The sequence below is a fragment of the Hyaena hyaena genome, unplaced genomic scaffold (assembly GCF_003009895.1).
Source record: "Hyaena hyaena isolate Hyena2069 unplaced genomic scaffold, ASM300989v1 scaffold_9, whole genome shotgun sequence".
Lineage (NCBI taxonomy): Eukaryota > Metazoa > Chordata > Mammalia > Carnivora > Hyaenidae > Hyaena > Hyaena hyaena.
Genome location: NW_024080641.1, coordinates 5,830,469 through 5,853,442, shown reverse-complemented (window position 1 = coordinate 5,853,442; position 22,974 = coordinate 5,830,469). Strand labels below are relative to the sequence as shown.

General features: G+C 52.8%; 2 protein-coding genes across 3 annotated transcripts in view; one reads left to right on the top strand and one right to left on the bottom strand.

Annotated features, from left to right (window-relative positions):
- Positions 1-3,599: 3,599 nt before the first annotated feature.
- On the top strand, positions 3,600-6,000 carry ZNF575 (zinc finger protein 575). Of its 2 annotated transcripts, none has more exons than XM_039246528.1 (4): positions 3,600-3,735; positions 4,016-4,111; positions 4,551-4,707; positions 4,953-6,000. In XM_039246528.1, exons 3-4 carry the CDS (start codon positions 4,626-4,628, stop codon positions 5,609-5,611), a joined length of 741 nt encoding a protein of 246 aa, XP_039102459.1. In that variant the 5' UTR covers positions 3,600-3,735; positions 4,016-4,111; positions 4,551-4,625; the 3' UTR covers positions 5,612-6,000. The 2 variants fall into 2 exon arrangements, with proteins under 2 accessions (XP_039102459.1, XP_039102466.1); XM_039246535.1 differs by having other exon boundaries at positions 4,016-4,130.
- A 4,583-nt stretch (positions 6,001-10,583) lies between these two features.
- XRCC1 (X-ray repair cross complementing 1) overlaps positions 10,584-22,974 on the bottom strand; it is a 26,916-nt gene continuing 14,525 nt past the window's right edge. Inside the window, 14 exon segments of the mRNA XM_039246370.1 lie at positions 10,584-10,813; positions 10,919-10,994; positions 11,347-11,437; positions 12,459-12,598; positions 12,692-12,746; positions 13,299-13,431; positions 13,547-13,640; positions 14,377-14,493; positions 14,795-15,053; positions 15,380-15,491; positions 15,564-15,673; positions 15,871-15,976; positions 16,072-16,146; positions 17,026-17,184. Of these exon segments, the coding sequence (XP_039102301.1) occupies positions 10,700-10,813; positions 10,919-10,994; positions 11,347-11,437; positions 12,459-12,598; positions 12,692-12,746; positions 13,299-13,431; positions 13,547-13,640; positions 14,377-14,493; positions 14,795-15,053; positions 15,380-15,491; positions 15,564-15,673; positions 15,871-15,976; positions 16,072-16,146; positions 17,026-17,184 (1,641 nt within the window). The 3' untranslated portion in view covers positions 10,584-10,699.

Below are 22,974 nucleotides of genomic sequence, written 5' to 3'. Positions count from 1 at the left end.
CTTCAGGCTCTGCAGTGACAGTGCTTGCTTGGGATTCTCTATCTCTCTGTCCCTCCCCCACTTGTGCTCTCTTTCTCTGTCTCAAAATAAATAAACTTTTTTAAAAAAATGTCAAAGGGGCGCCTGGGTGGCTCAGTTGGCTAAGCATCCGGCTTCGGCTCAGGTCATGATCTCACGGTTTGTGGGTTCAAGCCCCGCGTTGGGCTCTGTGCTGACAGCCAGCCCAGAGCCTGGAGACTGCTTCTGCTTCTGATTCTGTGTCTCCCTCCCCTACTCATTCTGACTCTCTCTCTCTCTGTCTCTCTCTCTCAAAAGTAAATAAAACATTAAAAAAATAAAAATTAAAGTAAAAATTTAAAAAATGTCAAAAGGGGCACCTGAGTGGCTCAGTTGGTTAAGCGCCTGACTTCGGCTCAGGTGTTCATCTCATAGCTCGTGAGTATGAGCCCCGCATCAGGCTCTGTGTTGACAGCTCAGAGCCTGGAGCCTGCTTCCAATTCTGTGTGTGTCTCTCTCTCTGCCCCTGCCCCCCCTCAAAAATAAATAAACATTAAAAATTTAAAAATTAATAAAATAAAATGTCAATGACAAAGAGACTGAAGAATCACAGAAAACAAACACCATGTGTGAATCTTGCTTAGATTCTGATGCAGACACACCACTTCCATTCTTAATGCAGAGAACAATACTATTCCCACTCTTTCTGTATGTTTGAAATAAAACATTGTTCTTAAAAAGGAAAAGCAAGATATACAGAGGACCATGGGAGAAATGTGACAATGTGAAGAAATGACTCTTGGGGCACCTGGGTGGCTCAGTTAAGCCACCCTGTCCGACTTCGACTCAAGTCATGATCCCACGGTTCGTGGGTTTGAACCTACATTGGGCTCTGTGCTGATGGCTCAAAGCCTGGAGTTTGCTTCAGATTCTGTCTCCCTCTCTTTGTGCCCTTCCCCTGCTCATCCTCTGTCACTCTCTCTCAAAAATAAATAAACGTTAAAAAAAAAAAGAAATGACTCTTGGGGCGCCTGGGTGGCTTAGTCAGTTGGGCGTCCGACTTTCGCTTGGGTCATGATCTCGCGGTTCGTGGATTCGAGCCCCGCGTCGGGCTCTGTGCTGACTGCCAGCTCAGAGCCTGGAGCCTGTTTCGGAGTCTGTCACTCCCTCTCTCTCTGACCCTCTCCTGCTCACACTGTCTCTCTCTCTCCTAGAAATAAATAAAACATTTAAAAATTTTAAAAAAAGAAAAAAAAAGAAATGACTCGAAAGTTTGAAAGTTGTGATAATGATGTTTTGGTTGTGTTTAAAAGAGAAAAAGAGAGTCTTTATATTTTAGGAACACAGACTTAAGTGTTTCTGGATGAAACGTGTGGAATTTGCTTCAAAATAATTCAAGGGACTTAATGGGGGAGGGGAGGATGGAACAAGATTGGTCATGTGGGTCAAGCGCTGGTGAGGGGTTGGTTATACTCTTTCCCTTCCTCTCCCTTTGGTCATGTTTGAAATTTTCCATAACCTAAAACAAAAATTTTTTAAAAGTTATAATGAGGCACCTGGGTGGCTCAGAAGGTTAAACGTTTGACTGTTGACCTCAGCTCAGGTCTGGAGCTCAGGGTCATGAGTTCAAGCCCCATGTTGGGGTCCACGCTGGGCATGGAACCTACTTAAAAAAAAAAAAAAAAGAGTAGGGGCGCCTGGGTGTCTTAGTCAGTTGGGCGTCCGACTTTTTGGGTCATGATCTCGCGGTTTGTGGGTTCGAGCCCCACGTCGGGCTCTATGCTGACTGCCAGCTCAGAGCCTGGAGCCTGTTTCAGAGTCTGTGACTCCCTCTCTCTCTGACCCTCCCCTGCTCATGCTGTCTCTATCTCTCTCCTAGAAATAAATAAAACATTAAAAAACATTTACAAAAAAAAGAGTATATGAAAACCTAAACTAGTTCATGCCATTTCCCATATTTAAAAACCTTCCTTGTTTTCCCACCCAGCTACGCCTCTTTCTAATTCCTTGACCCCAAGTTCCACATTGTCCCCAGAGTCTATCTGCTCTTCGCAGAGAACTTCTGGCTGTTAAATCTTTTCAGCGTTTATCTGATACAGATTTATGGGATACTTACAATGTGCTAAGCTCTGTTCTGGACAGAGGGTGAACAAGGCAGACAAGTTGTTCATCTTAACATAGCTTACATTCTAGGGGACAGGCATACTGTATTAAATACGTACAACAGAGATGTGACAACAGAGAAATGAAGGGAAGGGGTCTCAATGAGCTAGGGTGGACAGGGGAGGCCTTCTGCAGTGATAATATTTGAAATGAGATCAGAATGGGGAGTCAGATAAATAAGTTGATGGAGGAATGACCTTGGTTGGGGTTGGGGCAGGGGGAGATAGAGGGAATCGCCAGTGCAAAGGTCCTGAAGTAGGATGGACCATGGGATGTACCAGCTCTGGAAAGAAGATGAATTTTGAGGATGGAGGTAGGAAAGATCCCCTGAACATAGCATGTTCCTTCCCACCTTGAGCTCTCTGCACTTGCTGCTGTTCTGGGACAACTTTGATTCCATCATGGCTTATTTCAATGCCCAACAAAAACAAAAAGTAATATTGGTAGCATGTATTGAACACTGTAGGCACTGGTCTAAACTTTCCATTGATTACTGAATTTAATCCTAACAACCCAGAAAGATGAAGGGACTTGGTCAAGACTACACTGCTAGAAAGTGGCCGAGTCAAGATCCCAAACCGGTTACCCAGGTAATCTGGCTCCAGAGTTCGGATAACCCTACACATCTAACTCCCAGGGCTCCTAGAACTCGCCAGACCTTGTGGGTTATCACACTGAAGACCCACCCATGCAGGGCATTTTTATGGGCACTTCACGGCCATTCCCGTGCTGGGCGGGAAAGTGCACCGTCACGGCCCGGGGAAGGGTGCCAAGCATGGCACCCAGGGCCTGGCATCCGGAGCTCCAACCCTCCCAAGTCCTCCCGCTGGGATATTTCAGGAACAGCCGCCCCCATCCCCTTACCACACTTGGGCAGGGACATTGGGGTGGGAGGTGCTGAGAGTCTCAAATTGCCCAATGGAGAAAGATGCCGGGGCCCTATGCAAATAACACGTTTTTTATTGGACGCCAGCTCTCTCTGAGCCTGGAGTCTCGCCCCGCCCTCTCACGATGAATTGGCCTGACTTCTTTGCAAACGCCTTGAGGGGTGAAATGGAACACCGGCTCTTGGAACTCGCTCCGGAGAGTGAACTCAAGCTCCCAACGGAATTCTCGAAAGGAAGGGGGACATAGAAGGGAAGGTGTCTCAGTGTCTCAGTGATCTCTAAGCGCAGTTTCCCCGAGTTAGTTCCTGCACGTGCTTGACTCCACTCAGCCACCGTAGGCCCTGCAACCCGCAGTACACTCTCCTATGGCCCTTTGACTAGCTCCGCGCTTGCTCACCAACTTGTCCGCCTTGCGCCCCCACCCCTTCCTTCTATTTCTTCTCCCCCCACGCAGCAGCCTCTGCTGGCCGCGACTGCGCATGCGTACTGACGCCCCCACCGGCCCCCGCGTGGGAGGAGTGGATGGAAATGAGGCTGGGCCGAGCAGCACGCGCGCCCTCCCTCCCCTCCCGTCGCTGGGCGCGCGCCGGGCGGTGCGGCTCCTGGGCGTCCGAGGGCAGCGCGGCAGCTGCAGCGGCCGCTGCGGGAGGGGCCCGGAGCCCCGCCCCCGGGGAGGGGCCTTCCGCAGGTGAGGCGGGCACGGGTCCGGGCCCGAATGCTTGGGTCTTCGGGAAGTGGATTGGGGGCTGGACGCCAGGATCTCCCGGAAAAGAATAGATTGGGGTCCTGATGCCTAGGTTCCGGAGGGACTGCACTGGTGCCTGAGCCTTGATAGGGTGCATTGGTGCACGAATGCCATGATTCCGAGGGGTGCATTGAGGCCCGGACGCTTGGGACCCCGAAGGAGAGATCCATTAGGGGTCTTTTAATCGCAAGACAGGCCACGTTCTTTCTGCATCTCCCTTCAGGACTCCCCTCTACCCTCCACGCTGGGAATGAAATTTAGCAACAAGAAAGAAGCAGTTCACGCGGCGTCAATGGACTGAGACTAAACCGAGACTCGGGTAAAGCTACCTATTGGAGGTGAATCCCGCTCAGAGATCAGGCCCCTCCCCTGGGACAGAGTTGTAAAAGACCCGCCCACCCCGCTGGAAGGCCCCTCCCCTGGGTTGAGTTGCTTGGGAGCTTATTTACGTGACCCCGCCCACTCCCGTCTTAGTTTCCACGGCTGGGAGGTTCCAATGGGGGAAGGTCCCGCCCACTCTGGATCAAGGTCTCGCCAACTCCGCGCTCAGGGCAGCCCCAGAGTTTAAGTTGTAGAGGCCCCGCCCACTCTGCGCAAAGGCTCCAACCCTGGGTCTAAGTTGCAAAGGGTAGCGTTTGCATAAACCCCCGATGGTTGTGCTTTTAGGCTCCGCCTACCCGTAAATAACGCCTACCCTCGCCTTTGGATGACAGACTTAAAAAAGATCTCGCTCCTAACCCGCTGGTCCCTGATTTTAGGCCCTACAGCCTATCCCCATCAGCCTGATAATCATCGGTGTGGCCTACCTCGCCCTGGGGTCCTGGGCCAGCAAGATGCTGGAACGAGATGCGGAGACCGCGGCCGGGGACACAGATCCTAGTCCCACCGGCAAGGAGCCTAAAACCAAGGGAGGAGGTGAGAGCGGTCCCGCCCGTGGGTAGGGGGCATTCTACAGGAATTGGGCTACGAGAATGACATTTTGAGGGAATCTCAGGGTGAAAGTTTGAAGGCCTAGGGTGATGGGACCATGTGGGATCCCCCAAAACGCGTTCTGGGGGATCGTACTATTGGTGCTGGGAAGCCTCAGTGATCATTTTTAGGGCTCAGAAAATCCAGGGTGCTGGCTGATGCCTGGAGCCCACCGCCCTCCTGTCCTGTAGCTCCCCACCAGGGCTCGCCGCAGAAGCCCAGCCAGTCGGTTCCAGGGCCTGCCACGTCCAAAGGGGCGCCTTCTCGACCCCGCCGGCGGCCCCCGCCCCAGCGCCCACACCGCTGCCCAGACTGTGACAAGGCCTTCTCCTACCCGTCCAAGCTGGCCACGCACCGGCTGGCACATGGCGGCGCCCGCCCGCATCCGTGCCCTGATTGCCCCAAGGCCTTCTCCTACCCCTCCAAGCTGGCAGCCCACCGCCTCACGCACAGTGGTGCCCGCCCACACCCGTGCCCTCACTGCCCAAAGGCCTTCGGCCACCGCTCCAAGCTGGCAGCCCACCTCTGGACCCATGCGCCTGCCCGCCCCTACCCATGCCCGGACTGCCCCAAGTCCTTCTGCTACCCCTCCAAGCTCGCAGCCCACCGCCACACACACCACGCCACCGATGCCCGTCCCTATCCTTGCCCGCACTGCCCCAAGGCTTTTTCCTTCCCTTCCAAACTGGCCGCCCATCGCCTGTGTCATGACCCTCCGACGGCGCCAGGCAGCCAGGCCACAGCCCGGCATCGCTGCTCCAGCTGTGATCAGGCCTTTGGCCAAAGACGCCTCCTGCTCCTTCACCAGCGCAGCCACCACCAGTCAGAGAGCCAGGCGGAGCGCGAGTGAGTCCTCCCCGTGGCTCAGAGTGCCCTCCTGCACACGCCCGTGTCAATAAAGAGGTGGTACTTCTAAGCTGGGCTGTAAGGACTTGCCTCTGCTCCACACTGGGTTCAAACTTACCAGGCTGAGGAAATCTGCTCACCTGTTTTGGGAAGGGAAAGGTGTCACCCACAGAGAGTTAGCACTGGGCCCCAAACAATGGGTGTGGATCTGTGGTTTGAAAGCAAGCCCTAGCTCCGGGTTTCTCCCTCCTATGCATAAGGCAAAAGTAAAAAAGTCAGCTAGCACCGTGGGTTGGTGAGGAATGTAGGGAAACAGGGTCTCTCCTTATTGTGAGTTAAATTGGTACCTGCATTTTGGCCGTTTGACGCTACCTATAAAAAATTTTAAATGCACACGTGGTCGTGTCAGCTATTCTACTTCTAGGAACTTCTCCTGTAGATAAACTCGGCACTGGAAGAGATGTAAGGGTAAGGATGTCCACAGCGGGATGGCTGTGGCCAAAGATGAGAAACAACCCAAGTGCCCGTCAATGGGAGACCAGCTAATAAATTCCAGTAGAGCCGCAGAATGGACTATGTAGCTGGGGGAGGGGAGGAAGCTCTATTTGTACAGATGTGAAAAGAGTTCCTAAATATACTAAATGGTAAAAGCAAGAACAAAGGATATACTACGAAGAGTAAAAAAAAAATTTTTTAATATTTATAATTTGGGAGAGTGCAAGCAGGGGAGGGGCAGAGAGAGGGAGACAGAATATCTGAAGCAGGCTCTGTGCCTACAGGCTGACATCAGCAAGCCCAATGCAGGGCTCGGATTCCCTGAACCTTGAGATCATGACCTGATCTGAGCTGAAGTCAAACCCTCAACCGACTGAGGCAACCTGGTACCCCAGTATAAAAATGTTTTAAAGCTCAAGCTTTGGAGCCAGCCCTGGCCCACTACTGGGGAACCCTGGACAAGCTTTGTCACTCCTCTGGATTCAGATGCCTTATCTAGAATGTGGGGGTGTTATAAGGCCTTTGTAAGGGCGCAGGCATTGTCTCCGGCCGTCACTTCCCTTCTCGAAGCCTGTTTCTCCTGCTATAAAGTAAGAATGACTGAGCTAACATGGGGCTGCTCTTCATTCTACAAATGTGTTACGTGCCTACGGCGTGCTGGCCCCTGCCCAGGGTGGTGGGAACACGGCAGTGAACATGCCAGGCCTGGTCTACTGAGGGAAGTGAGCACTAATCAAGTAGTGAGCAAAAGAAAGAAAAAAAAAATTAAAGGTGGGGATGGAGTAGGGGAGGCAGCCTTGCCTCCCACCCCCACCCCCAGGTACCAAGAATTCTTTCAAAGTTGTAGGAATGACATCTGTGACGTGGGCTTGGGAACAGGCCAGTGAAAGAGAACCAGGAGCTCAGAAACAGCCCTGTGCTTACGGGGGGTCCTGACAAGTGACCATCCCTACATGTCATTGAGGGGCTGGCAAACTTTATCTCTAAAGGGCCTATCTAATTTTAGGTTTTGCAGGCCACGGGGTTTGCTGCAACTACCCCACTCTGCCGCTGTGGTACAAAAGCAGCTGTACACATTATGATACATGGACAAATGAGTGTGGCTGTGGTCCGGTAAAACTTTATAGAAATCATAGGTGGGCTCGGAGTTGCCCATGGGATGTGGTTTACAGATCCCTGCTGTGGGTGAGTGGGGGAAAGGACAGGCTAACCTGTGAATGAGCTGAGAGGTATGGGGGAAAAAAATCAAGTGGGACCCTGTAGAGGCAGAATAATGGTCCCTTAAAGAGGTCCAAGTCCTAATCCCCAGAACCTGAGCATGTTACTTTACCTGTGGCAGAAGGGGCTTTGCAGATATGATTAAGGATCTTGGGCGTGGCCAGGCAGAATGATGGCCTCCCAAAGATGGCCACCTCCCAATCCCTGAAACCCACCAACATGCTATGGGGTAAAGGAGAATTGTGAATGAAGGAATCAAAGTTGCTGGTTGGCTGACTTTAAAACAGGGAGATTATCCCCTGGAGATGGGGATATTAACCTGATTATTCCACATCCCCTCCCCGTGTAACCACAGGGGTCCTTATATGGGAAAGAGGGAAGCAGAAGGGTCAGCGGCGATAGAGACTGGAGGGATGCAGGGCCATGAGTCAAGGAATTTAGGCAGCCTCTAGACACTAGAAAAAGTTAAGGAAATGGATCCTCCCTGGAAGGGACACAGCCTTGCACACCACAATTTTAGCCCACTGAGACGGACATTGGACTACTACTGACCTACAGAACTGTAAGAGAGTTAAGTGTTGTTTAAGGCTGCTAAGCTTGGGATAGTTTGCTACAGCAGCAATAGGAAACCTACAGACCCCAGTCTCATTGCATACACAAAAATAAGATTCTGCTGATTTAAGTTTGAGGGGCGCCTGGGTGGCTCAGCCGGTTAAGCGTCCGACTTTAGCTCAGGTCATGATCTCATGGTTTGTGGGTTCGAGCCCCGCGTCGGGCTCTGTGCTGACAGCTCAGCTCAGAGCCTGGAGCCTGCTTCAGATTCTGTGTCTCCCTCTCTCTCTGCCCCTCCCCTGCTTACGCTGTTTCTCTCTCTCTCAGAAATAAATAAAGCATTAAAAAAAAAAAATTTTAAAAAATTAAATTAAATTATTTAAAAAAAAAGATTTAAATTTGAAAAGCAAAATAGATGGAAATAATAAAGGAGAGTAGCTTAGTAACCGCAGAGGTACAGAAGGAATCTGTAAGACACAAGAAAGCCATATCATAGAGGAAAAGACTGGTAAATTTGACCATAAATCAAGTTTATAGCTATGACAAGAGATACAGTATTATGAAAGTGTATACCTAGCAAACACTATTATATAGAGGGTTAGAAAAGACCTTTTTACGGAGGTAGTGTTTGAGTTGAGATCTGAAATGTGTGGATGGAATGAGAAATGGTTTGTGGAAGTATCCGGCAGAAGGGGTGGGACCGAGCAGGCAAATGCAAATTAGCAGGCTGCCGGACCACAGTCCACTCAGCAAAGCCTTGGGGGAAGAGGTGGCGAGGGTGAGGATTCAAGTCCTTCCACACCTGGAAATGCGATTTTATCAATGTTTACATATAGAGCTGTTCTGGAAGATTTCCCCCACAGCAACCACACCACCATCAAAGTTTCAGGAACGCAAATGCATTTGAGGGGTGTTGATCTCTGGCCTAAATGTCATTGTACAGATGGAGAAACAGGCCAGAAGACATGGGATTTGCCTGTACCCAAGGCCGGGGTGGGTCCGAGTCTCAAATACCCTGACCTCCTGCTGCTCCTTATATAGCTCAAGCTAGCTCCTGCCCGAGGGCCTTTGCACTTGCTTTTTCAGACCCTCCCCTACTTCTTTCTCCCTGCAGAGGATTCAGTTGGCTGAGACGCCTTCCCCACTGACCCTATCTAAACCACACCACCCTGTCCCATCACTGTAACACTGCCCTGCATTATCTGCCCTCACACATTTATCACTGCTCCATGCTGCGGTCTTGCCCTCAGAGGAATGTCAGTCCCTTGAGTGGGGCCTCGTGTGTTTTTCACCCTGCAGTTCCACTGTCTCACCCATAGTTGGCGCGCTGGGCAGAATAACGGCCTCCCAAAAACATGCAGGTCCTAATCCCTGGAACCCACGAATACGCTATGTGGCAAAGGGGAATTACCATTGAAGAAATCAAAGTTGCTAATTGGCTGACTTTAAGACAGGAGGATTATGCCAGAGTATCCAGGTGGTCCCGAGGTAAACACAAGGATCTTTTAAAGGGGGAAGGAGTCAGAAGAGTCAGTGTCAGGGTGATGTGAAGGACTCCCCTGGCCACTGCTGGCTTTGAATACAGAAGGGGAATTGGGGATCTGGGGAGAAAGACAAGAAAGCAGATTTTCCCCAGAGCTTCCAGAAGGAACACGGCCCTGCCTACACCCTGAAGTTTAGCCCAGTAAGACTCGTTTTGGACTTCAGACCTCTAGACCTAGAAGGTTCTACAATTTTGTTGTTTTACGACACTGTTTATGTTAATTTGTTACCCAGCTCTGACTGCCCTTTGCTCTGCTCAGACCCCTTCCTGACCTCCCTGACCTCAGGATAACGTCCAAGCTTTTTGACCTGGCGTTCATAGGCCTTCAGAACGGCCCTGTCCTTTGCTTTTTATGGTGATGTCACTGTTCTCTATCTGTACACACCACTACAGCAGCCGCTGAGCACCTGAAGTGTGGCCGGCGTGACCGAGGAAGTGAATTTTTCATTTCATTGTAGTTCACTTAAATAGCTACCTGTGTCCAGGGCCTACTGTGTAGGACAGCACAGCTGCAAGGGCTGTGTCCACCCTTCCAGACAGATCTGCTCCTTTAGGGGCTCGTTCCCACATCCTGGCCTTGGCCCACACCATGGCCCCTGCCTAGAACGCCATCCAGCTTCCGCCCGATTCTCTGACACCTGGCTCAGTTCCCAACTTACCTATGGTGCAGGCTTGAAGGGGGTCCAGGATTTGGGTGGGTTGATTAAAATGCCCCTTCCCCTATTTTACTTCCCAAACGAGGTGATGTAAAAACCATGCTGGTGACAGTTGTACGGCCACTTCTGAAAGCCCTGAGAAAGGGAGATATCCTGGCCCAGGGGAGTAGAGACGGACTTCAAGAGAGAAGCACACCTCAGGAGCACCCAGGCCTCCAGCCCAGGACCCACGAGGAACAAACAAGACCCGGGAATGGGCTCAGAGGCTTAGAAACCCAATTCCCTGCCACCAGAGGGGTAAGCTGACGGGGAGAACAACGGAGAGCTTCTTCCCGACCGAACCCCTGATGAAGAGCCACTCGCTCTCTCCAGGACCCCAGGACAGGGGTCAGGTCTTGGGGCAGCCGAGACACCTGGCCCGCAGTGGGGAAGCAGAAACCAAACATAAGACAGAAAACTGGGAGCCTCCAGGAGGTTCTAGGAGACTTCCAAGTAAGAGAGAGGGGCAACTATTCCAAAGCAGGTCACCTTTATTCAGCTCGTGTGTGTGTGTCTGTGTGTGCACGTGCGTGTGTGTGTGCACGCGTGAGTACACACACGTGCAGACACACGCACGCAGGCACATATTTTAGGCCTGGGGCACTACCCCATATAGCTGGTGGGGAAGTAACTTCTGCTTCTCGTTGCAGCTGTAGATCCATCGGGGGCGGACAAACACCAAGGAGGGGTTGTCCATCAGGGCCTGCAGGGGGCAGTGGGGGGCATACGGGAGCATGTGGGTGAGGAGGAAGTAGAGGGGCCACAAGGGCGGGTTGGATGGCCCCTTCCCTGCCCCACTGCAACTCACCTCCTCAAAGCTGGGGTCCCACTCCTGCGCCGTGATCACAAACTGTACCCGGTCACTCATATAGTCCTCAAGTTCCCTGGTGGGAGGACAGAAGCAGAGGACTGGTGTCCCCTCTCCTGACATCCCAGCCCCCAACCATTCTCCAAGGCCATCCTCCCTCCTCACCTATATCCCCTACGGGCTACCTGCCCCCTCCCGCCCCGTTCTCCCATGTGCCGGCCTTGCCACGGCCCCAATACCCAGGCCTCCCACCTGCTGCTAATCCTTTCAGAAGGCAGGTCGGGGGCAGCCTCATCTTAGAGAAGGGGAAGGGAGGGGAAGCTAGCCATCCTGCAGGGTGAGCCCCTCTCCCACCTGCCCGATCGCTTTCCTTCCCACATCCCACCACAACCCCTCCCTACCCTTGCCCCCACCCCCTGGACACTGACCCATTGAAGGCTGTGACATATCGGCTGAGCTTCCGCCGCTCGTCCCCAGGGAACTCCCCGTACAGGAAGAAGTGTTTGCCCTGGAAGAAGTCTGCAGGGGAGATGGTGGGAGGGCCAAGTTGTGAGGCCCCTGGAGTTTCAAAGCAGCAGCCAGGAGCCGCAGAACACTTGGAGGCAAGACAGGCAGGCCAGCGGGGCGGTGGGGGAGGGGTGTTTCTGAGCACCTAGCAGGGGTGTCCCTGACACACGGTGCTTCCCAGTCTGGCCCATCAGAACCTTTCTGGAGCTTTTTGTTTTTCTTTAGTGGTAATAGACAAAATCGCTATTATTGCAGTGTGTTTCTTACACGAGGTAAATCCCAGATGGGCTGGTGGCACTTAGCTAGCTCGGTGAGGTTAAAGGCTCTGTAGCCTGTCACCTCTTCACCTTGGCTGCCTCGCTCCTTTTCAGCCAGTGCCGTCTGTGGCTTGACCTTCAGGATGGCTCTTTCCTTTGTTCCAATTCAACAGGGCTTTCCGGACCAACAGTTTGCTGATGCCACTTTTGGGGCTTTGGAGGATCAAAGTACTTACATGCCTGTCACCCACAAGGAACTGGCTGGAAACGGCCTCTTCCAGTGGCTACCGACCCTCACCTCTGTTCAGACGCTGGCTGCCCAGCTTCTCCCTCCATTCTCCACTGGCGAGGCTCTGACCCTTGCCCCCCATCCTGTGCCCCCTGCATTCATTTTGGGGTGACTGACAGCAATGCCAACACCACCCGGGTCCCAACAGAGATCAGTGTGCCTGGGTGACATCCCACACAACAGAACCAAACCCGGGGGGCAGGTGAGGGAGGTGCTGTTCCCACTTGGGTGGAAAGCCCTGGGCTGTGATGGAGGTGCTCACAGCAGGAAGTCGGGAGGGGAACAGAGAGGGAAGTCGTGGGAGGGTACGGAGCAGAAGGGAACAGGCCTAAGGCAACAAGAAGGTAGCAGAGGCAGGGACTGCAGGGGAAGGAGGTGGGGAGGAGAGCCGGGGAGCAGCAGCGACCCCGAGGCGGGCTGGGGGGAGTCACAGCCAAGAAGTGAGAAAGACAAACCCCACTTCAGGAGGCGGGGACGGATCTCCTACCTGGGAGCTCAGGAACGGGCAGCTCGGGAGACTCTGGGGGACCCTCATTGTCTGTGTTCTCATCTGTGGAGCCTGCATACGGGTCCTCGCCATTCTCCCCCTGGTCAGGGGGCTGCTTTTGCTCCCTCTGCTCGGCCACCCTGAGAGAGCCAACAGGGATGGGGGAAGAGCGTGCAGATCAGATCCCCCTCTAACCGGGCCTGAGGCCACCCTGACCCCCAGCCCTGCCTTACCTTCTCAGCTCGTCCTCGGTATCCCCAGAATCTTCTGCCCCATTGCCTTGTTCTTCTGCAGGTGGAAGCTTGGTCAGTGCAAGGCACGTGCTTGGAAACCCTCCCTTCCAGACTTTTGCCCAAGCACAGATGCAGGTGTGCCAACCCTCAAGCTCAAATGCCCTCCAGATCCAGTTATCTGGGGCCCTCAGCCTCCCCTCCTCCAGATCCACTGTCTGGCATCCAGCCCCACCTTCCTTAGATACAGGAGTCTGGGTTTCCAGCCGCCTTCTCCTTCAGACCCAGGAGGTCAGGCCCCAAGCCCCTCCTCCTCCCTCAGACCGAGGAGTCCAGGCCCCCAGCCCCTCCTCCTCCATCAGACCCAGGAGTCTAGGCCCCCAGTCCCTCCTCCCTCAGACCGAGGAGGCCAGGCCCCCAGCCCCTCCTCCTCCATCAGACCCAGGAGTCTAGGCCCCCAGTCCCTCCTCCCTCAGACCGAGGAGGCCAGGCCCCCAGCCTCTCCTCCCTCAGACCCAGGAGGCTAGGCCCCCAGCACTTCCTCCCTCAGACTCAGGAGGAAGGAAGAGGAGACCCAGGAGACCAGGCCCCTCCCCTCTCAGGCTCTGACCTGACTGTTCCCCCTCAGTGTCAGTATCTTCCTGAGGGCCTGGTGAGGCTGGTTTGGTCTCTTCTGGGGTTGTGGGTCTCTGGGGTGAGCTGGGTCCTGCTGCCTGAGGGGGCTTGGTTTTGGTCTGAGGGTGCTGAGGAGGGAGGGGGCAGCATGGCTGTGAGTGTGTGTTCTCACAGGAGGCAGGAGAGCCGGGGGAACTGCAACAGACCCATGCGCCTCCCCCACCAGGACAGGGGGCACAGGACCTTTTGGGGAAACTTGGGGGCTTCATCCCCGCTGCTGCCGCTGGGAGAGCCCCCTTCATCCTCGCTGCTGGAGCTTGGCCCTGCCATGAGGTACCTGGGGGAGGAACCCGGCCTCAGACAAATGGCACATCGTGTCTTCCAGAAGAGACGTGGAGGGGTGCTCAGGCAGCCACAGCGACTGGCCTTTATCAAGCACTCAGGATGCCTCATCTTCCACCATCGGAAGAGCCCCACTGAACCCGTCAGCTACCGCAGCCGCCCACACCAGAGACCTGAGCACATCCTGGCTTCCCCTCCCTCTTGGGAAAGAAACACCTTACTTCAGAAAGGAGAAAAAAAAAAAATCAGAAATAATTTTCCCTTTTGAGAATTAAAGGCAGTTTCTCATTAGGGAAATACCTATCAGTTAAGGGAAAATTCTCCAAAGCAAATACACTTTTAGAGGCCTTGACACCACATTCACGGTTCCTTAAGTGGCTGACGCTCCAGGAAAGGGGCTTTCCCGGCTCGATCCTAAGAGCGAGCGACCGCTCACACGGGATTTCCTATGTACCAGGCACATGTGCCTTTCACATGGCGTTTCTCCAGCCGGCCATGCTTCTCATGCTCCCGAAGCAGATTTCACGGAGCCCTCGGAGACCCCAGGCAAGTCCTCTCTCTGCAGCCTCACAGCCCCCACCCCTCCTCTCAGAAGCCCGCTGACGCTGGGCAGTCCGCCTGTGCTCTCCGCATACGGAGGCCCCAGTATGATTTCCTTCCAGATCCCTGTCTCTGCCCAGCGCGGGACACAGGGCAGGGACAGCATGTGCACCCGTGTGTCGAGGCCTCACCTCCGGGAGGGCAGCCGCCGCCGCATTCGGTGACAGTCTAGCACCCACTCTTTCCGTACGATGCGGCCTCCGAGGCCTAGGACCTGACTGTACTTGGGGGTGTTGGCAAAGGCACAGCTGGTGGGGGAAGAAGGAAGGTGGAGTCAGCCAGGTGAGGTCCGGGGGGCAAATGCGAAAGAGGGACAGGGACAGAGGGGAAGACAAACACGAATAAAAGAGAAAGAGATGGCTATGAGAGAAACAGAAAAGACATTAAGAGACCAAGGGAAAGTAGGAATCAGAAAAAGAGGCAGAGGATACAGAGAACTGAAGAGAGAGGCAGAGACAGATGGACAGGCACACAGGGAGAGACAGAAAGTAAGATGGAGGAGACAGAGGGATGGCGGGGAGCGTGGCAGGGAGGAGGGCACAGGCATACATGAGGTGGGTGCTGTCTGAAGTCCAGTCTGGCCGATACTTGGCCCCCAGCTCCAGGGCCTTGTCCCGGAGCTCTGAGCGGAAGGGGTTCTGGAAGCCACTCAGCACCACCACCACACCCTGAAGGATCTTCCCCAGCTCCTGCGGGCCAGCTCGGGGCGCCCTGGGCTCGGTGGCTTCTCGGGTCTTCCCCGGCACTGTACCTCGTGCCGGGGTAGGGACTGGGGTGCTGCTGGCTGGGGTACGGGTGGGAGCTGGCACTGGGGAAGACAGAGAGTAGATTCACTTAGTACTGCTGGGACTAAACCCCAGCTTCCCTCAGACCCGGAAGTCCAGGCCCTCAGCCCCCTCCTCCCTCAGACCCAGGGTTCCAGGCCCCCAGCCCCTCCTCCCTCAGACCCAGGGGTCCAGGCCCCCAGCGCCTCTTCCCTCACACCCCAGTCTAGGCCCCCAGTCCCTCCTCCCTCAGACTCAGGGGTCCAAGCTCCCAGCCCCTCCTCCCTCAGACCCAGGGGTCCAGGCCCCCAGGCCCCCTCCCCCAGGATGTAGGAGCAGAGGGCCCTGTGACAAGGAATCCAGGGCTCACATTTGGGTCTCTTGAGGGCAGGTGGTGAGGGCTGGGCTGATGGTTTGCTGGGCATCTTCTTTTCTTCTTGGTTCAAATCCAACTTTCTCTTCCCCTTGGGGGACTCCTGAGGCTGAGGGTTTGGGATGAGTTGAGGCCTGTAGCTTCTCTCCTTCTCCTCCCCACCAGGGTCTGATAATCTCACCTTGGAGGTGCTGCCTACTGCCCTGGAGGCCGGAGAGGCTGAAGAGGCGGCACTAGAGGCCTGCAGTGTAGCAGCTGCGTAGCTGGGTCCTGCCGGGTCGGTGGCTGTGGCTACAGAGGGAGAAAGTGGATCCAGGGTGAGAGGGCTGGGCCCTAAGTAAGACCCTTCGCCTCCTACCCACGGGACAGAGCGTTGCTCTCATAACCTGGTAGTGAGCCGGGAGTCCGGGCCCCCAGCCCCCTCCTCCCTCAGACCCAAGTCCAGGTTCCAACCCCGAACTCGCTGAGGACTGAGTTTCCACACTCACCTGGGGACGTCTTATTGATCCGGCTGAAGAAGAGGGCCCCCGGTCTCAGGGAGTTAGCTCCCTCGTCCTCCTCCTTCACGCGGAACTGGCCAAGCTTGGTCACCTTCTAAGGTCTCACAAGGTCAGTACGGTGAGTGGCTGATGGCGGGTGGGGGTGAAGAGGTAGGGAGAAGGCTCTGGGAGGTGGTGGGTAGAGCTTACCTGGGGTGAGGCCTCCGCCTCCTCTTTGTCTGGGGGGCTGTGAAACCGTATAAAACTCAGGCCATAGGGGGAGTCCTGGGAAAGGAGGATGGGAGTCAAGAAGTCTGGCCAAGACAGAGCCCCTTTCACTTGGGGGGAACCCCCTTCTGGCTCTTTCCTTCCTAGGGACACACATGTCTAGGGAAGTGCCCAGAGGACAATGGCGACAAGGGAACATCAAGCTGGCAGTGAGCCCTAACCCCGGGCCAGGCGTGGCTATGAGCTCTTTACATGCATCAGCTCCATTAGCCTCACGGCAAGTGGCAAAGGCAGCTGGGTGTCCAGGCGAATCCTCTCACACATGCTCAAATTCCTGACTACAGGACGGGAGGGAGCACTGTGTGCCGCTTCTGGAACACAGAAATGCTCCAGGCTCCTTCCTGCTCTACCGGCTAGAGAAGCCCGGAGGACCGGCCAAACACTCCCAAAGACAGGTCTGTGGGCAAGAAGTCTACCTCTACTGTGTCATGATACGCTCTAGTCTCCTTGTTGCCACAGCTTAGGATCCTTAACTCACAGCAACCCTATTTGGATCCGGAAACTGAGGCCAGAAAGGTGAAGTCACTTGCCCAAGGTCACACAGCTAAGAAGTGGTGGACCCAGCGTCAGACCCCAGATCCCATGAGGGTAACTATTAGACTACTCCTCTAACGAGTCAGCAGCCCCCTTCTCCCACCCCCCTCTGAGATCCTGCAGTCTGCCTTTCCCAGCCATCCTCTAGGGAATGAAGCCTCCACTACGGGAAGGAAGGCAAACCCACTTCAGAGACCTCCGAGACCCAGCCTCCTCCTAGTCCCCCGGGGGGACAGCTGCCCAGTCCTCCCAGCTCAGTCCTCTGGGACTCAGTATTGGCCCCTCACCTCTCTCCTTGCCCAGGACCGAGGACCCTGCACCCTCAGCTCCCACCCCAGGTACCTTGCTTTAGGGCTGGCTGCAGACGATTTTGACGCGGTCCCAGCGCTTCTCAGCTGCTGCCCGGACCAACTTGTCGGGCCCGAAAATGCGCACGCGGTTGGGGTTTGCGCCGCTGCGGCTCTCAGAAGGGGACATGAAAGACGAAGTGACCAGCAGGACCTGGAAGAAAGAACATCGAAGGAGAACTAGGGCTGGCGGAGTCCAGTGACGCCTCTTCGCGGCTGGAAAACGAACAGGGGCCCAAGTAGGGGCTAGAGAGTCACCAGACCCAGCCTGCACCTCCACGCCTCTCTCTTCCCTAGCCTCTGACCCTCCAGTCAGTTCCCCCCTGACACAGGCCTCCACTTCCAGGTCTGAATGAACGCCCTCTAATTTCTGTCATAGGGTCTTCTCTATCTGGCCACGGAGCCGGCTACACCACCTAAGGCACCGTCCAGCAGAGAATAATCACAACGACTGGCCTAATATTCAAACACCTTTTGGAAACGCACGGCTAACTCCATGGAAAGGCAGAGGAATTATCAGCGGGCAGAAATGAGAGAGCAGCGGGGTGCCTGGATGGCTCTGCCAGTTAAGCATCCAACTCTCGATTTTGGCTCAGGTCATGATCTCACGGCTCGTGGGAGCTGGCCCCGCATCCGGCTCTGTGCTAACAGTGTGGGGCCTGCTTGGGGTTCTCTGTCTCCCTTTCTTTCTGCCCCTCCCCTGCTCGTCCTCTCTCTAAACAAACAAACAAGCATTTTAATAAAAGGAGAGAGCAGAATCCAAAGGGATGGGGGAGCTGCACCAGTTATTAAGCCATTTGCTCAGCGACATTTCTGCTTCTCCTGCTGCTCCTTCTTCTGCTGCCAATAGAGGGAGCTAGAGAGAGAGAGAGAGGCTGAGAGACAGGAGGGGGAGAGGGTGGAGGGACGTACTCCCTCCTTCTAGCAGCTCCTGTGAGCATCACCCCTGGAGTGCTCCTGCTTCTGCTGCTGCCCCTCCCCAGGGCAGCAGAAGAATCTGGTTTCAGCTCCTAACACCTGCAGAAGCGGCGTCATCTGGCCTCTCAGGGATTCCAGCATCCGTTCCTCAGGGTCCGAGTTTCAGCTCCACGGAACCCCACTTCCAAGCTTCTAAACGTGTTTCAGTAATCCCAACCCTGTCCTTCTGGTCCCCCGGACGGTGGGGAGTAGCTGCTCCCTGCATTACTTCCTCACCACACCTTAGTCTTCTCACCTCTTCGGTTCAATACCTAGTTGCTAACTGTTTATGTTAAATTCTCTGTTAATATAACTGGTGACTCTCAGTCTCTTGGCAGCAGCCTGACTGATAGGGTGGGTGGCACTGAGGTTGGTGTCTGCCCAAGTACTGACTCTGGGTGCCAGAGAATTCTTTTTTAATGTTTATTTATTTGGGGAGAGAGTGAGTGACAGCGGGGAAGGGGCAGAGATAGAGGGAGAGAATCCCAAGCAGGCTCCATACTGTCAGCACACAGCCCAATGAGGGGCTCGGTTCCGCGAGCCGTGAGATCGTGATCGGAGCTGAAATCAAAAGTCCAACACTCGACTGAGCCACCCGGGCCCCCTGAGAATGTAATGTTACTGGTTGGCAGAGGCAGAGAGGGAACAGAGGGCGAAGCCTGGGCTCCAAGCAAGGAAGAAGAGAGCTCAGAGACCACCAGTGCCACCACATCACACAGAGCTGAGCCCCCTCAAAGGGCAATATCCTCCACAAGCAAATTAGGGGAAAATATGCCTTGTGGAGTCAATCAGTGGGAGGCCTTAGCTTTGGAGGGCAACAGAGGAAAGGTGAAGAGTTTTCCCTGGAGGAATCGTAAGCACAAGTCTGCTTTCAAGAATATGGAGTAAAGGGGCGCCTGGGTGGCTTAGTCGGTTAAGCATCCGACTTTCGCTTGGGTCATGATCTCGCGGTTCGTGGGTTCGAGTCCCGCGTCAGGCTCTGTGCTGACTGCCAGCTCAGAGCCTGGAGCCTGTTTCATTCTGTGACTCCCTCTCTCTCTAATCCTCCCCTGCTCATGCTGTCTCTCTCTCTCTCTCTTAGAAATAAATAAAAAACATTTAAAAAAAAAAAAAAAGAATATGGAGTAAAAATGGGGCACCTGGGTGGCTTAGTCGGTTGGGCTTCCGACTTTCGCTTAGGTCATGATCTCGTGGTTCGTGGGTTCGAGCCCCGCGTCGGGCTCTGTGCTGACTGCCAGCTCAGAGCCTGGAGCCTGTTTCGGAGTCTGTGACTCCCTCTTTCTCTGACCCTCCCCTGCTCACGCTGTCTCTCTCTCTCCTAGAAATAAATAAAAATTAAAAAAGAAAAAAAAAAAGAATATGGAGTAAAAGATTCGTATTAGCTATCTGTGTGGAAAAACCCATCCTGAATGGACACAGGGCCACCTGACACCATGGCAAATCCTCTTTGGAGGAATGTCCTTCAAATCAAGTCCTCAGCGATTTCCCACAGACACTTTCTCAGAGTACAGAAGTTAACAATTACACACACACACACACCCGTGAGGCATGTGGAAACAAGCACAGAAACCACAAAGTGCAGACTCAGACTCACAAAGGCTGCGTATGTACAAATTATCAAACACGCAATATAAAAGAAAGTACGTATACATACATTTTAAATATTTTTTTTAAGTTTATTTATTTTGAGAGTGACAGACAAGTACGAGTGGGGGGGGGGGGCAAAGAGAGAGAGGGAGGGAGAGAATCCCAAGCAGGCTCCGTAGTGCCAGACACAGGGTTTGAACTCATGAAACTGTGAGATGATGACCTGAGCCGAAACCGAGAGTCAGACACTTAACCGACTGAACCCCCGGGAGCCTCAAAGAAAGTATATTCAATAGTCTAAAGAAACAAACGGAGCTCCTGACAGCATGATGAAGGGACAAAAGACAATCGAACCATCCAGGCAGTTGAAAAAGAGTGCAAGAGCTGCATGCCCAACACTAAGGGGTGAACCAGGATCGGTCCAGACAATCCAATTCCCTCTGCCAATGGCTGCTTGGGGACAGGCACGTGACCCACTTGGCCAATGCGATGGTAAGAGGAAGGTTGCGGGGGTGCTGCTGGGAGAGATTTTCCTTCCTTAGCACTGAGAAACAGGACAGAGAGCGCCCCTGAATTTCTGCCATTCCACTTCCTCCACTTCCTGCTTTGGGTGCCACTACGTGACAGACGGAGCAGCAGCAATCATTTTGTAATCACACAGGCAAGTCCAAAAGAAGCAACAGGTGCCAACCGAGCCCCCATACCCCCGACTGCCAGATCGGCTCTGTGTTCTCTGCCTAATGCTGGACTTCCCTCCTCAGGAAACAATATACTTTATTCTTATGCAAGGAGCCAATTTGAGTTGGGTATCTTCCGTTTTACTTAGTGCCTTCTCACAGATGTGCCGTGAAATTTATGAAGTCAGAAAACAAAGCCTTTTGCTGAGAAAAGCATGGAATCTAATTATCGGTCTCTTTGTGCTCAGCTCTGATTAAGAAAAGGAAACAACAAAGATGAAGCCAGTTATACAGAAGGAAGGCCATCTCCCTGGCCTTAACTTGTTTAGAAAACGGCCTAATTCTGAGCTGACTGGGGAGCTGAATTTATCATCGAGTGACTACAATGAAGGGGCAACGCAAACTGTGGTGGGCAGCTGCTACCATACCCTGAGGTAGATTTCCTCTGAATACAGGCTCAGAAAACACTGTAAAGAGAAAACAACTCTAGTTGTCGGACCGTTTTATTATCCAACACTGTGTTCGAGGCTCTAGGGTTAAACCTTTATTCTCTAGACTGTTGTTTTAATTTTTGTTTAATGTTTTATTTCTGAGAGAGAGAGAGAGAGACAGCATGAGCAGGGGAGGGTCAGAGAGAGAGGAAGACACAGAATCTGAAGCAGGCTCCAGGCTCTGAGCTAGCTGTCAGCACAGAGCCTGACGCGGGGCTCGAACCCACGAACCGTGAGATCATGACCTGAGCTGAAGCTGGACGCTTAACCGACTGAGCCACCCAGGCGCCCCTAGACTGTTTTAACCTCAAAAGCTTATGTATCTCCCTTCTAGAATTTGGAGAGTGAAGAAAAGAACCCACTGAATTTGTAGAAAGTGGTAGCAGTTATGACAGTAGGTGCCTTATGCCTGGTTTGTACAGGCAACACCAATGTGGACCAGCCCTGCTCTGCCCGTGAGTCTCCTTTTCTTTCTTGACTCTTCCAGCCCTGCCTGGTCTTGGGGTGGAAGTCAAACAACACAAGTTCTGGAGTCTTTAATTCAGTCCTGGTTAGAAGTTATAATAAAAACGCAAGAGTCCAGCAGAAGTTTAATTAAAAAACCTTGACAAAAATGGGAGACTCTTAGGCATAGGCATTCTCAGACTTTGAAAAAAATAAAGCCCTGAGTAGCCATTCCATCTTGCTAGATAGATAAGAGGGCGAATAATAGACATTTACCAAAAGACACGACAGAATTTTAGCTAAAAACACACTTCCTCAGTTGTCATCGTTATAAACAGAATTTTGAGGGGCGCCTGGGTGGCTCAGTCGGTTAAGTGTCCAACTTCGGCTCAGGTCATGATCTCATAGTTCGTGGGTTCAAGCCCCGCGTCGGGCTCTGTGCTAACAGCTCAGAGCTTGGAGCCTGCTTCGGATACTGTGTCTCCCTCCCTCTCTCTCTAACCCTCCCCTGTTCATGCTGTCTCTCTCTCTCAGAAATAAATAAAACATTAAAAAAAAAAAAGTTAAAAAAAAAATAGAATTTGGATCCCAATCTCTTCGCCAAGAAGAACTGAGAACTTTTTTTTTTTTTTAAATAGTCCCAAGGACTCCTGAGTTTGTTAAAACAGTTGACAAGCGGGGGTTTTAGACTGGATGCCTCTAGTGATGAGGGAGCCTCTGTGAATAAACCCAAACCTAAGCCACAGTCAGAAAATTAAACACACACACAACGTATCACACACAGTGAACTAAATTTCTCAAGTTGGAGAGAATTAAATTCAAGAACAACTATTCTAACAGCCAAATAACTAGCTTTTCCCAAACGAGGCAACCGTTTAAAGCTGTAGCCGGTTAAGTCGTTTCTTTGGTTTGCTTTGGCCATCTTCTCTATAAAAATCTCTGCCCAGGGCACCTGGGTGGCTCAGTTGGTTAAGCATCCGACTTCGGCTCAGTTCATGATCTACCAGTGTATGAGCTGGAGCCCCGCGCTGGGCTCTGCGCTAACGGCTTATAACCTGGAGGCTGCTTTGGATTCTGTGTCTCCCTCTCTCTCTGCCCCTCCCCAACTCGCATTCTCTCTCTAAAAAATAAATAAGCATTAAAAAAAATTTTTTTTTTAAGTTGTGGCAGCAGGAGCTAGCTTCATTATGAAAACACAAAACAGAAACTGCTCTAGCCTGCCCACACAGAACCCCTAATCATTTTCAGTGTAGGTCCCCAATTTGAATGGTTTGCTCAAATAAACTGGTCAAAATTCAGTGAGCTTCAGTTTGCCTTTTTACAACTTAATATGACCTTGAGAATGAGAATGTTTGCTAAAGGATACCCTCGTTTGTGAAAATGTACCTCACAGATCAAAAAAAGTGCTTGATTCAACTCTACACACATCCACAAAAAAAAGCTCTCGTGAAAGTAGGTCTAGAAAAGAACATGTTCAATAAACTATTTGTAAAAAAAAAAAAAAAAGAAAAGAAAAGAACGTGTTCAACCTGACCGTGAACACGGACAAGCCAATCTCCAGCCGACATCGTATTTCATGGTGAAGATTCAATAATCCCCCTGAAGGTCATGGGCAACACAAGGATGTGTGCCCTCAACGCCTCCATGTGACATCAGACTAGAGATACTAGCCAGTGTGAGAAAATGAGACACAGAAAAAATAAAAGCATAAAGATTAGAAAGCAAGAAAACTGTCTTTATTCACATACAGTGTGACTATCTTTGTTAAAAAAAAAAAAAAAAAACCTC

Coding starts and splice junctions, on each gene's coding strand:
- ZNF575 (XM_039246528.1), top strand. CDS start 4,626: ATGCTGGAACGAGATGCGGAGACCGCGGCCGGGGACACAGATCCTAGT. Junction 4,708..4,952: donor GCCTAAAACCAAGGGAGGAG/GTGAGAGCGGTC, acceptor CCTGTCCTGTAG/CTCCCCACCAGGGCTCGCCG.